The 14,606-nt window shown below is 30.5% G+C and overlaps 3 protein-coding genes across 3 annotated transcripts; 1 reads left to right on the plus strand and 2 right to left on the minus strand.

Annotated features, from left to right (window-relative positions):
• Nucleotides 1-5,530: 5,530 nt before the first annotated feature.
• On the minus strand, nucleotides 5,531-7,742 carry Bm10398 (Uncharacterized protein; the record flags this gene model as incomplete). The annotated part of the gene is made up of 6 exons (XM_043078557.1): nucleotides 5,531-5,675; nucleotides 5,840-6,054; nucleotides 6,277-6,372; nucleotides 6,527-6,705; nucleotides 7,228-7,370; nucleotides 7,573-7,742. The coding sequence occupies 6 exons, from the start codon at nucleotides 7,740-7,742 to the stop codon at nucleotides 5,531-5,533; spliced, it is 948 nt and encodes a 315-aa protein (XP_042934491.1).
• A 496-nt stretch (nucleotides 7,743-8,238) lies between these two features.
• Nucleotides 8,239-8,808, plus strand: Bm1412 (Uncharacterized protein; the record flags this gene model as incomplete). Its single annotated transcript, XM_043078558.1, has 2 exons — nucleotides 8,239-8,321; nucleotides 8,748-8,808. 2 exons carry the CDS (start codon nucleotides 8,239-8,241, stop codon nucleotides 8,806-8,808), a joined length of 144 nt encoding a protein of 47 aa, XP_042934492.1.
• Nucleotides 8,809-9,227: 419 nt separating this feature from the next.
• On the minus strand, nucleotides 9,228-13,668 carry Bm1876 (Uncharacterized protein; the record flags this gene model as incomplete). The annotated part of the gene is made up of 12 exons (XM_001899861.2): nucleotides 9,228-9,416; nucleotides 9,488-9,638; nucleotides 9,756-9,927; nucleotides 10,144-10,311; nucleotides 10,450-10,546; nucleotides 10,671-10,846; nucleotides 11,145-11,321; nucleotides 11,393-11,570; nucleotides 11,760-11,864; nucleotides 11,934-12,023; nucleotides 12,301-12,462; nucleotides 13,426-13,668. 12 exons carry the CDS (start codon nucleotides 13,666-13,668, stop codon nucleotides 9,228-9,230), a joined length of 1,908 nt encoding a protein of 635 aa, XP_001899896.1.
• Between the last annotated feature and the right edge of the window lie 938 nt (nucleotides 13,669-14,606).

Genomic DNA, 14,606 nt, shown 5'->3' on the forward strand with positions numbered 1-14,606 from the left:
GCAATATATGACAAAGTACAGTCATTTGTTGTTGAAATCGTTAAATTATAATGACAAACAAAGTATTACTTTTAGAGTACAAATGCAGAGCAAAAAAGATAGACTTTGGGATCAAATCATTTTGTCTAAAGAGTACCAGAAAAATAATTAAATTACACTGAAAAGAATGAGTTAAAGAAATAAATGCAGCAACTTTTGCTGAAATTTGATAAGCCTCTTACAGAATTTGCTTTCACATTGATTTTGTGTGTGCTAACAAAATGTGCACTATGTACTTTGATCATCGATACAATACGAAAGTTTGCGATAAATTCATAGATTTTGCAACCATTTTTGTATTCAATAATTTTTTAATAAAAAAAAAATTGCAAGTTAGTTAACAAAAATTCTATAGATAAATTGATAAACTTTAATTAGATTCCTTTTATGCCGTCTCCATCCTATATCGTTTTTTAAAAATTAGTTTTAGTTTATTTTCTTCTCTCTTTTTTCCGTTTTTTTTTTTCTACTTCACCACTTTAGAGTTTTAGAAAAACTGGAAGAAAACTATCAATTGTATTCAATTGCAAATCTTTTTTTATTAATAATAATAATAAAGTTCAAAATTATTTTAAAAAATTAAGTAATCCAGTATGACTGCAGTATTTGATTAACTTCTAATTACAAATTTTTAAAATAAATCAATAGAATCGTATCACTTTTATGCATTTCACTAATGTTAAAGCCTAATGTTTCTCCGCTATTCCAGTTAAATGGAATGTCACACTGTACTGAATGATGTGACAATACCAACGACTACTTCAATGGTTTGAGGGTCGGCTCGAACACATTTCTGAAAAAGATATCTGCTTTCAATCAATTTCATAATCATCGAGAAGTCAGTTAACACTTGTCTGTTTTGATTGTGGTTTGAATTACAGACGAATTGCTATGTATGTAATGCAGTGCTGTAACAGATTTTACTCTCTAGCAATTGCGTTCCACAAAATATTAATCTGTATTATAATATATGGTAATTTCGTATAGGTGTTGTCTATGAGTATGGGATGAAGCGGAAAAAATAAACAAAAATAAGCAAAGGATCTTAATGAAGGAAATTATGCTACCAGCCGAATTAGCGCCTACTTTTATTAGAAACTGACTTAGTTAATCGTTTGAACTCATTTTGTAGTGGGAATTGGCTTACAACAAACCGTATTATTACAGTTAATAAAAAGCAATCAGTCTTTAGCTATGTAGTAGAAGTAGCTTAGTGATATTACGTCAGTTGCTTATAAGAATGACTGTTAAACTGGAAGTTCTCTACAATATTTCAATATTGCAAGTAGGATTAGTTTATAACAAAGAAAGTTAATTGCACAATAAAATTGGGAGCAATTTTCTGCGTATTGAGCAATGCATTTTTTGTCAAAAGACTGTAACACTCTAAACAATGCTGATAAGCTTAGTTCCATTTTTTGAAGGATTAATGACGGATAAATGATTTCTCATTTGAGATATAAAATTGAAGCACTTTTATATTTGTATAAGGAATATTTAAATAAGACAATCTTTAGTTTTATGGATTAAATACAAATTGGCAATGAACAGCAGATGAACATTTAATAATAATAAACAATTGATGGAAATGATGAGAGTTATATATATATATATATATATGCTTCAATTTCATTCAGTATTTTAATTTTTCAACATTTCAATATATTCAAAGGCTTTTAACTTCTTTGTATGGATGAAATATTTTGCAAAAGAATCCAACATTTTGATTCTCGAATGTTAATAAAAAGCAATATTATGGATCAGAATTAATAGAAACTCCTAAAATTAGTGTAATAAGGAAAAAGCGATCATCAACTAATTTTAAATCACATTTCTATACTTTAAAACAAGCAAATTAATTTACTGCAATACTTCAAGTATCCTGTTATGTTAAGTAAAATTTAACTGAGTAATGAGCTCCAGACAAAATAACATTTGTAAACATTGCTATAATATGTTAAATTCGTTCCATATTTTCTTTTCTTACTTTATGTTCGAGAAATGCGTGTTTTTGTTAATGAATGCTATTTCTTCTTTTTCAGTGAATATTTCAATTAATATAGGCCAAACTCTAACTTTCTGATTCATAATCTGGTTCAGAAAGACGCAGTCCATTTATTTATTTAACTGAAGGATGATAGTTCTGCTAAAGTAATTCATTTCGAATTTGGGACAAGAAGTTAGTTTATTCTTAATAAATAGTTCAATAATGCTAAAATATTATCGATGAAGGAAGAAGGAAAAAACCTTATATTGATTTTCACTGATTTTAAGTTGCAAATGTGCCATCGATTAACACATTACTTTACTTCATTTTGATTAAAAGAAAAACTTTTGCTTCATCCAGAAACTTTTTTTTACTTAACTGTTATCATACAGAAACTTAAAAATTATCCTGTTGAATTGGTTTAAAAAACGCAAAAAAGTCTCTGCATATTATTACCAATTTCAAATTCATTCCACTAAGTATAAATAAAATCAGCAATACAATATGTCCATTTATTCATTTTATTCATATATTCTTTAACATCATTTACAACATCTTTCTTGTAAATAGGAAATCTTTTTCAATAATAAAAGAATGTACTAAGAATATAAAACTTTCATGTTCTCAAATAAAATATTTTTAGAATTTTTCTTTCCATGGCTAGACTATTTTTGAGTAAATTTCAATTTGATTGCGTGTTTTAATCTAAAGTGATTATTTGCAATAACAACATCGATATTCTAACAAATTACTAAATTCAAAACAGAAGAGTAATTATTTTTCAATGAATGTTTTACAGCTCCCCTAACTTACTTTTCAGTAGATGAATAATTAGCAGAGAAATGAAAACTTAAAAAAAAGTGATATCCAAAACAATTTACTGGATATACTATAGTTCTTATATACTATCATTTAAAATTTTCGAAAATATAATTGAACAAAATGATCCTAAGAGATGTTTTGCTAAATACATTTCAACTAGTTTTTGTCCATCTATGCAAAAAATCACAGTGAGATTCCACCTGGTAAATGTAAGAGAAGATAAATGCTAGATGAATATCTTCTGTTATGTTTACTAAGCTGCAGTTAGCATTTATTTATTTTATTTTAAGACTTAAATTTAAAAGTGCTTGAAGTAAATCTGTTTTAGTTGAAGGAATTAGTGGATTACTGCATAAGCAAAGTGTTCGATCAAATGTTGAGCAAGAAATAGAATGGAAATACGACGTTTTCTAGCATTTGCTCTTTTGCGATTTTTATCCGTTTAGATTGTTTTGGTGAAAGCTATAGAATGGAAGGAAATTATTAATTTTTGTATTTTATGGAACGGAAAGTAGTTCAGTCACTCCCTAAATGTGAAAAAACAAAACTGAATAATCCACTTTCTACGTTTTATATTGTTATACCATTTGTCTTCTGAACCAAATTCAATTTTATTTCTTAACTTTGACATCATATCATTCCATTTCTAAGACATGAAATTAACAGAAATTAGAACTCATTGAAAACACACCTGTTTCTGATTTCTGCTGCATTCACATAATTCTGCATCTCGAAAATGCATTACCATTGCTTGTTCTTACCGACAAATGCAGCTTTAGCAACTTGAAAAGGTAATACTGTCTCTTTCCTTCTGGTTCTTTTCTTTTTAGCTGAGTCATGGATCAACTATCTGTTCCCGTTGCATATTGCTCGTTTTTCATGCGCTGGATTTTTTTCTAAATTATTCAAATATTTCTGCTTTTGTTCTTTGATATGCTTACTAGACAGATGGATTGATATATTATTGTTGTAATCAGCCACTAATGTTTTTCAATTATTCAAATATTGGCTTTCATTATGATTAAGTGTAGCAGGAAATAATACATACAAAAGTGATCAACGAAGCATTTGTTTACATTACTTAAAAATAATTCATCACTATCGGATTGTGAAATTTAGTCGTTTATTGAACGATTTTCCTTCTTACCTATACTTTTTTGATTTGAATCCTAAAGTCATTTAGGTATAGTATTTCTTCTTTATTTACAGTTTATGATTAATCATTTATTTCTTTTTCCTTAATGTTATTTTATATTGATTTCGATTGTTCATATATTATTGTCTTTCAATCTTCTCAAAGAAAGGATAGCGGTTATTTTAGCAGAACTTAAGAATCTTCAAAAAACTAAAGTTTGATGAAAATTATTTCGGTATTTATTGATTACTTCGTGAGCAATATATTTTCCAGAACTCGGTTCTCTTATTTACAAAAAGCATCCCTTCAAATATTTTTTTTTCGTTTAAAATTCTTGTTTACTTTAGCCAGTGATAGCTGGAAGATATGATAATAGTGGAAAAGTAGAAGAAAAAGGAATAACTATTGTTGGATCGTGGTCACCTCGTCGAATTACGCAATTCCAGTGATCTTGTCTTGCCAAATAATTTTTCATCGATACATTTAATGTTTTCATGTGAAGAAATGTGAACGAAAAATTGAACAAGTTAGTAAAAACCATTAATCAACAAAATGTTTGTATTGATGATAGCTAGAGAAAGTTTTATTTCAGTTTGATAAAGAAGAGAACTATAGATTGCCAAATATATAGTAATATCAGCAGAAGTTCACGGATCCTAACTTTATTTAAATGTAATTCAGATGAATTTCGTTTGCGGAGACTTTGTAGATGAGAGCTACAAAGGTGATTGATGGTATCGTCTCATCCGAGAGCCATGCTAATACTACTACTTTACCACTAATAGCTTTTATTATTACTGATAAAATTGGTGTATTGTTGTTGGCTAGAAAAAGTTTCATTCTGTTTTGATAAAGAAAAAAAAAAACATAAAACATGAGAGTCTCAAAATTTCTTCAAAGTTTCGAATGCTCATTCATACGTTCAATGCTTTCACTGCTGATATACAATATATTAATTATTAATAATGTCCTAGATTTTTTTTTAGTCTTAGATAATATTTTGTTTTGACAAAGTGATCAATTAATACCGTAGTGGTTAGCTCAAAAAGTGATTCCATAGGTAGTTCACAAAGTTTATCAAATTCAAAAGAAACTATTTATGAAGAGTTAATCGTTGAAGCCATAGGTAAAGCATTGTTCAAATCCCTTACTTCTGGACAAATTAAAGCTAACGAACTGGTTATTGAGTAGTCTGCAGTAGTAATGATTTCCTTAGCGATATGGTTTAAGATTCCACATTTTATTACGATGTAAAACATTGATAGTGTCATCTTTGCTCATAAGCTTCTGGATAATATTTTGTTCTGACAAAGTGATGCTGTTTTTGTGAATTTCGAAGGAAATTAAACAATTCCATTAGTAAATGAAATGGTGTAAAACTTCTGATATGAGATGATACAAGCGTAAGAAATCAAGATATGTGAAGTAGGCAGGTTGAATAGTATTTGATCGAAAAACTGATATTATCAATGTTTATTTCAATTAAAACTTTTGCAACATTTATTTATTAAATATGGTTAAAACAACAAAATTTGATTGAGACTAGTTTATAAGTGGCGCCTAATCCGATGAATTTTAATTGATAATCGCCCAGTTGGATCATTTATTCCGGATAAAATACAGCCGATTTGATGAAATGATTTTTTTCTTTGCGAACTTCCTGTACAACTTCCTTCGTACAGCCATGCGCTTCTGTAATTTTCGGCTTCAAAAGATGCAAGCTGCTTGGATTTAATGAAGTTGTGGTCTAATATTCTCTGATAAAATTGTGATTTGCATTGCACTATTATCCACGCGTCAGTTTCAAATTTGACTGGTATTGCAGATCGATCTTAATATTAGTTCTTTTTTTCTACCTTTTCTCTCCTGCAAATTTCCATACGACTAGGGCATTTCTATCTACTGGAAGTATTCGGTCATCTTGATTTACAGCAAATATTTTTGCTTTTTCCTGAGACGTCTTTTGTGCATCGAGAGTAAAATTCGGGTAGTCCACTTTCATCTGATATACGGATTGTTGTTTATTCTTCTCAGGAACCGTATAGAATGCATAAGTACCACTTGGATCCATCTATGAATTTTCATTTATAAATAGAAGATCAGATTTACTGTTGATTTTGGCTTAATGTTCAGAAATTCTATCCCAGAACCCCAGAAACCTAAAGCTCAAATCAGGAAATTTTAGATCAAACTCATTTTTACATTAAGCTATTTCACTCATAGCTCACCTTAAAAGATAATTATTTCATAAAAAAGCTACTTCATTATAAATTATAAGAATAAATTTTCCTACAAGCAATTGCGAAAATTTCATATGAATCTCTTCGGAACGAATCTTCATAATCCGCATCCCGCTGTCGATAGTTTTGATTTGTAACACCTCGTGTCCCTAAATCGATTTAAAAAGTGCAAACTGTGCAAATATTTGAAACTTTGGAAACTATCCTTATTTTTAATAGTTTGTTGTTAGTACTTGCTATGTGTCTGTTCACTTCACTGTGGTTTAGTAGGATATAATACTGCCAGAAATAATTCCATCTTACCGTGTGCAATGAATCATTGTTATTTTGGTGAACGAAATGTAGTAAGCCTCGACCCATATCTATAGTTGTCAAGAAGATATCAGTGTATCCTGATACAAGACGACTAACTTGATCCCGATAGAAATAGCGGAAATGAGTTGGTTGATTTCTCACCGATTGTGCCACGACAATTGTTAATTCTGCTTATTTAAAACTGCATAATGAAACGAGATGTGAAAAATTTTTTTGTTGAATTCTTTCTAACAATTTTAACAAACGTATTTGTCAGTTTCTGGTAGATGAATGAATCTTAGTGTATAATCTGAATTTACTTAACGATTTGAATTCATATTTTACATTTGTTTTGGTTTACGCATTTTTTTAAGTATGTAGAAATGCATGCCATTTTGAATTTTAGCAAAATTTAGTTATCTTGAATCGATCTAGGTTACATACACCATCAATTGAAAGTATCTGTCATAAGTGTATTGTGTCACTGATTCAATGAATCAATGAAAGAAAAAGTTGTTTAAGTACCAACAAGTATTAACAAACAAATAATAAATAATAGATGCTATCATTTGAAAACTAGCAAATTGAATAAAAATGTTCTTGAACCTTTCAGCAGAATATAAAATTTGTCTAGCAAATTCTGGAATATTTAACATCAGAAAAGACAAAAACAATGAGAACAAAAAAGACCGAATTCCTGTAGATCTTACGGTTTGTTGTACTGTCGAAATTTACAATAATAGTAACATTCAGATCTAAACCAATTAAAACCGGATGCATATTACCGAATGAGCATCGAATATCTTGAGCTTGTAGTGCTCTTATTACTGCTGGTTCATGCATTATCACTTTACTTCAAAACAATTTGAAACAATTAATAGAGTAATTTTTAAGAAAATAATGATATGATAGCGACAAATAATTCACTGGAATGAGAGTTCGTGTTAACTTCAATTAACACATTCAGAAAGTATGGAAGAGTTGAGTTTTTAGCATCGAGACGCTCGACATTAGCATTAGCAAACTTTTTTCAAAAAATTTCAGAAAGTGCAAACCTCTGCTTGTAGAAGTGCAAACCATGCAGACTTTGCACAATAGTCAACATATTCTCTACTCGAAAATCAGATTCAATTTTGACCATTGTAGATACACAGGAATCTGCATAACCTACTCCCAAGTAATATTCATAATCTTTCTGATTTAAATATTCCAGCAGCAATGACATATCGCAGCGTAGAGGTGTTCCCTAAATACGACCCTCTTATTGGAAGGCAACATTATTTCACTTGTTATGCAAGTCAAATGTGTTCCTCGACTGTTAAAAACCTTTCAAACGATCTATAAAGAATGAGTTAGAGTATCGTATTTTTAGAATCAAGATGAATATTGCCCCATAATTTGAGCAGTATCAACATCAAAAATAATTAAAAAACCTGAAGCAAGCAGAAAGTAATGAGCCAAAAGATTTGATAAATGACATAGTCATTAACCATTGCAACAGATTAATAAAATATGCAGAAAGAAGACTTACATTCCATTTATATAAGAAGAAAATTATGCAAAATGCTTATAACACATTGTTATTTTATTTTTCGCTGTATCCTAAATAATTAATCAGTTGATTTAGCAAAGGGGGTATAAAGTTCCTGCATTTATCGCGGTCTTTTATTCCCTTTTCCAACCTTTTGCTTTTTATAAATTGCTTGAATCGAAGCTTATTTATGCTCAAGAATATGAGATCTTCACTGATCCGAATTCTTCGTCTTTCCTTTCTCAACAATACAATGTCACTAAAAATGGCGATGTAAAATTAACATAACTTCTAATTAAGCTAAAAATAGTACCCGGCACGTAGCTAATATAAATATTGGTATCAGTATTAAATGAAGAGATTTACTAAGCGTAAATTAACGAATTGTGGGATGGTAATCAATTATAACTGCATGTGTCATGCATCTTGTCTATAGCAAACCCAAAACCAATATGCTTCCATTGTAGTGTCAATACATTAAGGAAGACTTCGAATTATGCAGTTGCACGACGGGAATTCTGATAGATTATTTGCTGTTTAAACAGCCTTTGCTGGGGCAGCAGATATAAAGTTAGATGCTGATACAATAATGATTCTGAAGATGAGGTTTTAATCCTAATGTGATAGCGTACTCATTTCTTCTACTCGCTGGAAAGAAAGATTTTAATCATTGTGTTCCAAATCAGCTTTTTTATTTAGAAATACCAAGCGAAATTTGGCGCCTGAAAGACAACGATGGAACAAAGACGTAAGTTCATGATGGTCGTGACTCAACAATGATCATTAAAAAAGCAATGTTCCATATTATATTTTAGCAGCCGCCTTCATGTCCAAAGAATTTAGGAAAAATTATTATTGAACTATTTGCTGTTTTAAAATATTACAATTGCTTTTTAATTGAATATTTGAGTGTTGATATCTTAAAACTGTATTTAGGAAAATATGTATAATGATTTTACTTCTGGTCACTGCTTTTATTTGTCACTAGTTCATAATGCTGTTAGAAACTCATTTACACTAAACAATAATTTGCAAAGAACGTCTTACACTTTGGATTATGAAATAAACCATTCAATACTGACAACTTGAATTTTAGCAGTGTCATTTAAAAAAGCCATATTTTATTAATGCTATTTTGATCTACAAATATATTGTGATTACCTAAATACAACAATTGAATCAGTTGAGGTTATCTCTGATTTTCATGAAACCCTTCCGTAGACTGTCGAAACTGTTCGGAATTTTTGGACAAAGCTTTTCCAATTTGGACGTATCCAAAGCACAGTTTCCTTTAGTCGTGCAAAGTTCACGATATTTGTCATCATTTGCATCTAATAACTCATAGTGATGGATGTCCGAACAAACAATCTAAAATTATTTGTTACTTAGAAAATAGCTTGTGGTTTTTTCTCTAAAGTTATACATGACGTTAGATCAACCTCCTTATAAAGTTCCAGTATTTGAGAAAAACTGATCGGCTGGGGATTGACTAAATTCAAATTACCACCAACACGTCTTTCCATGAGATCAATTAGTGCTGGTATGCAGTCATCAAGTATTGTTATCGATACTGGGATGTCGAAGATTTGCCTTAAAAACGAATAAACCATTTTTTTTTTTTTGGAACAAAATTAAGTAAAACATAAGCAAAAACGAAAGATGAAAAAAAATGGAAAGTTTAAAGACCCAAATAAAAAAAAATTTTACTTATATCCCAAAATTTTGGTCAACAGATTTCTCTCTTCGTCTAAACAGAAATTCAAAGGTAACGTTATTCGAGCATTTAAGCATTCCTTGATTCCACCGTGATATTGTTGTATCATACGATCAGTGAAACCTTTCACAATTGAATATGAATTTCCGAAAAATGTTGGCAAATCTAAAACTAATCATTAAATAAACTCAAGTAATAGACTTCTTCATATATAATAATTCCTGAAAATATTTTCAATCAGCAATACAATTACACAAATAGATGAAAGATCTTTTCAGCTTACACAAATAGATGAAAGATCTTTTCAGCTCTTCACAAACATTACAACTGTTACCATCACTTACTGCAACAGGACACAACTAAAAGTTGTTTCTAATATACCATCATCAGTAAATCCTTTGCCGCCTATCGGATGCTCCTGATCATATGCAAATATATATCCAGTCCCGACGTAGGTGAAATGCAAACCCAATGTTTGACATATTCTCGCTAAAGTCACCGTTGAGTACAAATTATCTCGTATATTCTCGAAAGTTTGATTTGGTCCTCCTGGAAAAATCTTTGACTATATATTTTGAATGACTCAAATTTTCAGAGCTGAAGAAATTCAAAAACGTATTCATATGAAATCCCAATATTGCTAGTATTTTATTAAATCTGATACAAATCCTCTTAGGTTATTTGAACCTTCTAGATATTCCACTGTTTTGAATTTACCACCGTGCGTTCTTCCCGTACAACACAGTACATGTGTACAGGAAATACCATTTAACTCATCCAAAACCTGAAATAAACTACATCAGTGACTAAAAAAAAAGTTAAACTTCAAACCACCTTCTGCTTATTTGTTGGTAAAAAATCTAAATCTCAGTATGTCATTGATATCAAGCAATTTGAAAACTACACACCTCCTTATCGCTATTCTTTCCAACTCGACACTTGGCCAGCGTAAAATGGATCTTCCGCTCAAGTAATTTCTTACAGCACTGCTGTCCAATCCAACCTTTGCCACCATAAATAACAACGGTCATCTTCTGACTCCTTTTAGGCAGATTTAATGCAGAAACGATAACTCGACTAATGCCTAAAATTGATTGTTTTTCATTTAAAATTCAAACAACATAAGAATTAAGCAACTGGAAGAATAATCTCGCTCAGGAATTTATGGCAATTGAATCAAATCTATCTGCATAAAATACGCTTGAAAACATTTTAGTAGTAATGCGTTTTCATTGAAATTACATATTTGGCAAGGTCAAGTAATGTATTTCAGAGTATATATCTTTACTGAATCAAGAGGCAAAATCCTAGCATCTTTTTGATAAAAATTAAAAAAGAGATCCTGAAAAATGTGTTATAAATAGTATACCCCAAAAAATTACCTTCTTCAAATGACACTTTTGGTGACCAACCAGTATCCAGACTAATTTTACTGTAATCAAGCAGATAACGTAAATCGTTATATGGCCGATCCAGTATACCAACAAATTCCACAGGGGTTAGACTTCGTCCAAGTTGCCGGTCTACTTCCGCTTGTATAACGTGAGCAAGATCAATTACTGCAAAAAATGATAAACTTATAGCGAATCAATCAAGAAGTGATTAAAGAAATATCTAAAGTTTAAAATACCATTCATTTCAAAATAAGTTCCGATGTTGTAAATTTCATGAATTTTTCCACTTTCGACGGCCTTTCGAATACCTTCAGCTGCATCGTCAACATATAGCCATGAACGTAACTGTTTGCCACTACCTTGCACAGTAAATTTTTCCATATTTTTTGCTAATTTAATGAAACGAGGAATTACCTAAAATTGCTTCTAATCATCATCAATAATCTTAAAGGTTCATAGTAGAGATGAGCCTTTCAAACTTTTTCAAATATTTTTTATTGCAATTAATCTGATATTCTAAAAATTTTCTATTTAAGAAAGTCTGAATCAAGAAATCTAATCTACAGATTATTTCGCTTACTGCTACAATATGTTATAAAAAACCTTAACATCCCACTGATTAGGTCCATAGATATTGTTGATACGTAATATAATGATTGGCATTGCAAACAAGTCGCAGCAAATATGTGCATATGATTCACAAGCTGCCTAAAAACAAGCTGAAAGTTTCAGTCTGGTTTTTCTAAAAGTTTCCTTTTAAAATTTTGTTTTCCTCACCTTTGTAGCCGCATAAGGATTTCCAGGCAAAAGAACTGCGTCCTCTATTTTGCCTTTTTCATCTGCTACCAGGTTAGAATCACCGTATACCTTCAAAACAAATAATAAGTCTTATGTAAGGAAGAAACAGTTATTTTAAAAAATAGATAAATTTCATGAAAATTTGAAGAATTCCACAAAATGTATATATTGCGACATTTCCTTGTTTCGACATCAAAAAAAAATAATTGTTGCAAAATAATTTAGTGATTTATTTGGAATATAATAGTAGTTATAATTGTCGGAATTTTGTATGACTTTTAAATCACAAAGCTCTAAAGGCAGATATATCTTACACTATCAAAATCGGAAAGAGCAGGAAATAAACCTCGTCAGTACTGATATGTAAAAACCTCTCGATTTTCTTGTAGGACTGAATACACTTCATAAACTGGATAAATGCAATCACATTATTTTCAATTGATTCTACAGGATCATCGTAACATCGTGTTGAAGTGCAGTCCGTTGCAAAGTGTATCACGGTATCAATCTATAACAGTAATTTGGGAATTACTAGCTGATAGATCTAGTGATAGAATTCTATATATTTTAGAAGTGTTATTTTAAAAAAAAATGTATATATATTAGAATTATGAAACAAGCTTCAGCAATTAGTTTTTTAATTTCCACTATGCTCCTCCAGTTTATCAAATATTTTATCAGCCTATCAAGTATGTTAATCAGCGGTTTAGTTAAGTCGAAATATCTCTTAAAGATCCAAGAATTCGTCTTATCGCTACGATTATTCTTGGTCCAATAGATATTCAGCACTCTCTTAACTGTTGAGCAGACACCGACACAGGAACTGACCCAGAATGTACAACTTCCCACCGTTTTAACCAAATTGCATGCACTATTTGTTAAGCGGGCAAAATAAGGTTAATAAATGCATGTTAAACTTTACATTATTTTACCTACAAGGAAAATTTTTTGCAAGAAACTGTGATTGTTTGACCTAGCAAATTAAACCTATTAAATCTTTAATTTCTCCTACATTCATTTCCATAGACACTTTTAATTTCTTCCTATCAATTGTGTCGGTACAAGCAATTTTCACCGAAATGGAGGATTCAAGGAAGCAAAAGTATCGGATGATTCATTCAGCAATCCAAGAAGTATTGATGAACATCCAGATGATGTAAGAAGGAGACTGTTTTTCATTTATAATTACTTAAATGAAGGGAACATCATTTTACTCTGTCTATAAAGCATGGATTAGAAAATCTGAAGGCACATATAGGATAACATGCATGCAGCATAAGATAGCATTGTAGGTACACTTATGAATTCTATTGATGATGAAATCGTTAAAGGAAAATATTTCCATGCAAGCTATTTCTTTTACCAGTGGAGTCGCAAATGAAAAAGCATAATATTAAAGGTACATATAAGTTTTTTCATTTTGTTGGTGCGGTAAACTTGATTTAAAAAATTTGGATTTAAATGGAATTGCCTTATTTTCATTTAAGATCCGTTCAACTAATGCACAGTTACGTATGTCGGCTGTGATAAGCTTGTATCGTGATGACTCGATTACTTCTTCATTCACGTAGAAAACATCCGCATTCAAGGTCAACTTATCAATGTTGACAATATTAGTTTGTGGCCAAGTTCGAAAGATATAATTCACAAAATTGGAACCAATAAAACCGCAACCTCCGGTGACTAACACGTTGCGAGGTGTATAGATAGACATCAGCACTTTCTATAATTGAATCTTATCAGATGTAACGCGCACGTAATACAATTCCACAACAAAACATTTCCCGAAGGGTCGGTATTCAAGTGCATTAGCAAGATAGGACAGTTTACTTGGGAAGATGAACAAACAGAATAGGGCTACTAATTATAACTAGAACAAGATATTGATCGCTTAATAATTACCTAAATTTTACACAATTCCCAACTGAATGATGAAAATTTAAAAAGTGGAAAAATTTAGTGTTTTGAGAAAATTTTTTTTAAGATAACAGTGATACGTGTGATCAGCGCCTCTACGTAAAGTATATTACAAAGGTATATTGATTTCAGTACTAGACGGTCTTCTGCGCGACATTATAAAAACATTTGAACAATAAAGTACTGTCTGTTATAATACTTCCACGAAACCAATATCAGACTGAATGATTTCCCAATCTAAGGAATCGAAAATAAACTGATTAGTATGAAGATGACACTTCAACTCTTGTCATTTTCTGTGATTGTTCTTCGCAACTAATTCTTTTTTATTTACACTACTGTTATTGCATATGCACCATAATAAACTCTAATTATTTTCATAGATTCAAGTAGATTCATATTTTCATAGATTCTGATTATTTTCAAGACAGACTTATATATAAATAAATAAATATATATACTTTGAGTATATAAATAGTAACAAAATGGTGAGAAAATTTTAAGGCCCTGTCAGGTTCAGAAATCCTTACTGCACAAGTTAGTACATGAAATGGCCAAATCTAACGCTATTTGATGATATTTCTACAGCATTACTTAATCGATTTTCCTCTGCATAAAAACACAACGTGCAGTAATGATAAATCTAATACACTTGTAGACATTCAGGAAAAACTGTAGACAACAAAATTCCCACATCTCCTAAAGAAAAAAGAAAAACCTTTAGAACTAACAAAT

Source organism: Brugia malayi (assembly GCF_000002995.4).
Source record: "Brugia malayi strain FR3 genome assembly, contig: Bm_v4_Chr2_contig_001, whole genome shotgun sequence".
Classification (NCBI taxonomy): Eukaryota; Metazoa; Nematoda; class Chromadorea; order Rhabditida; family Onchocercidae; genus Brugia; species Brugia malayi.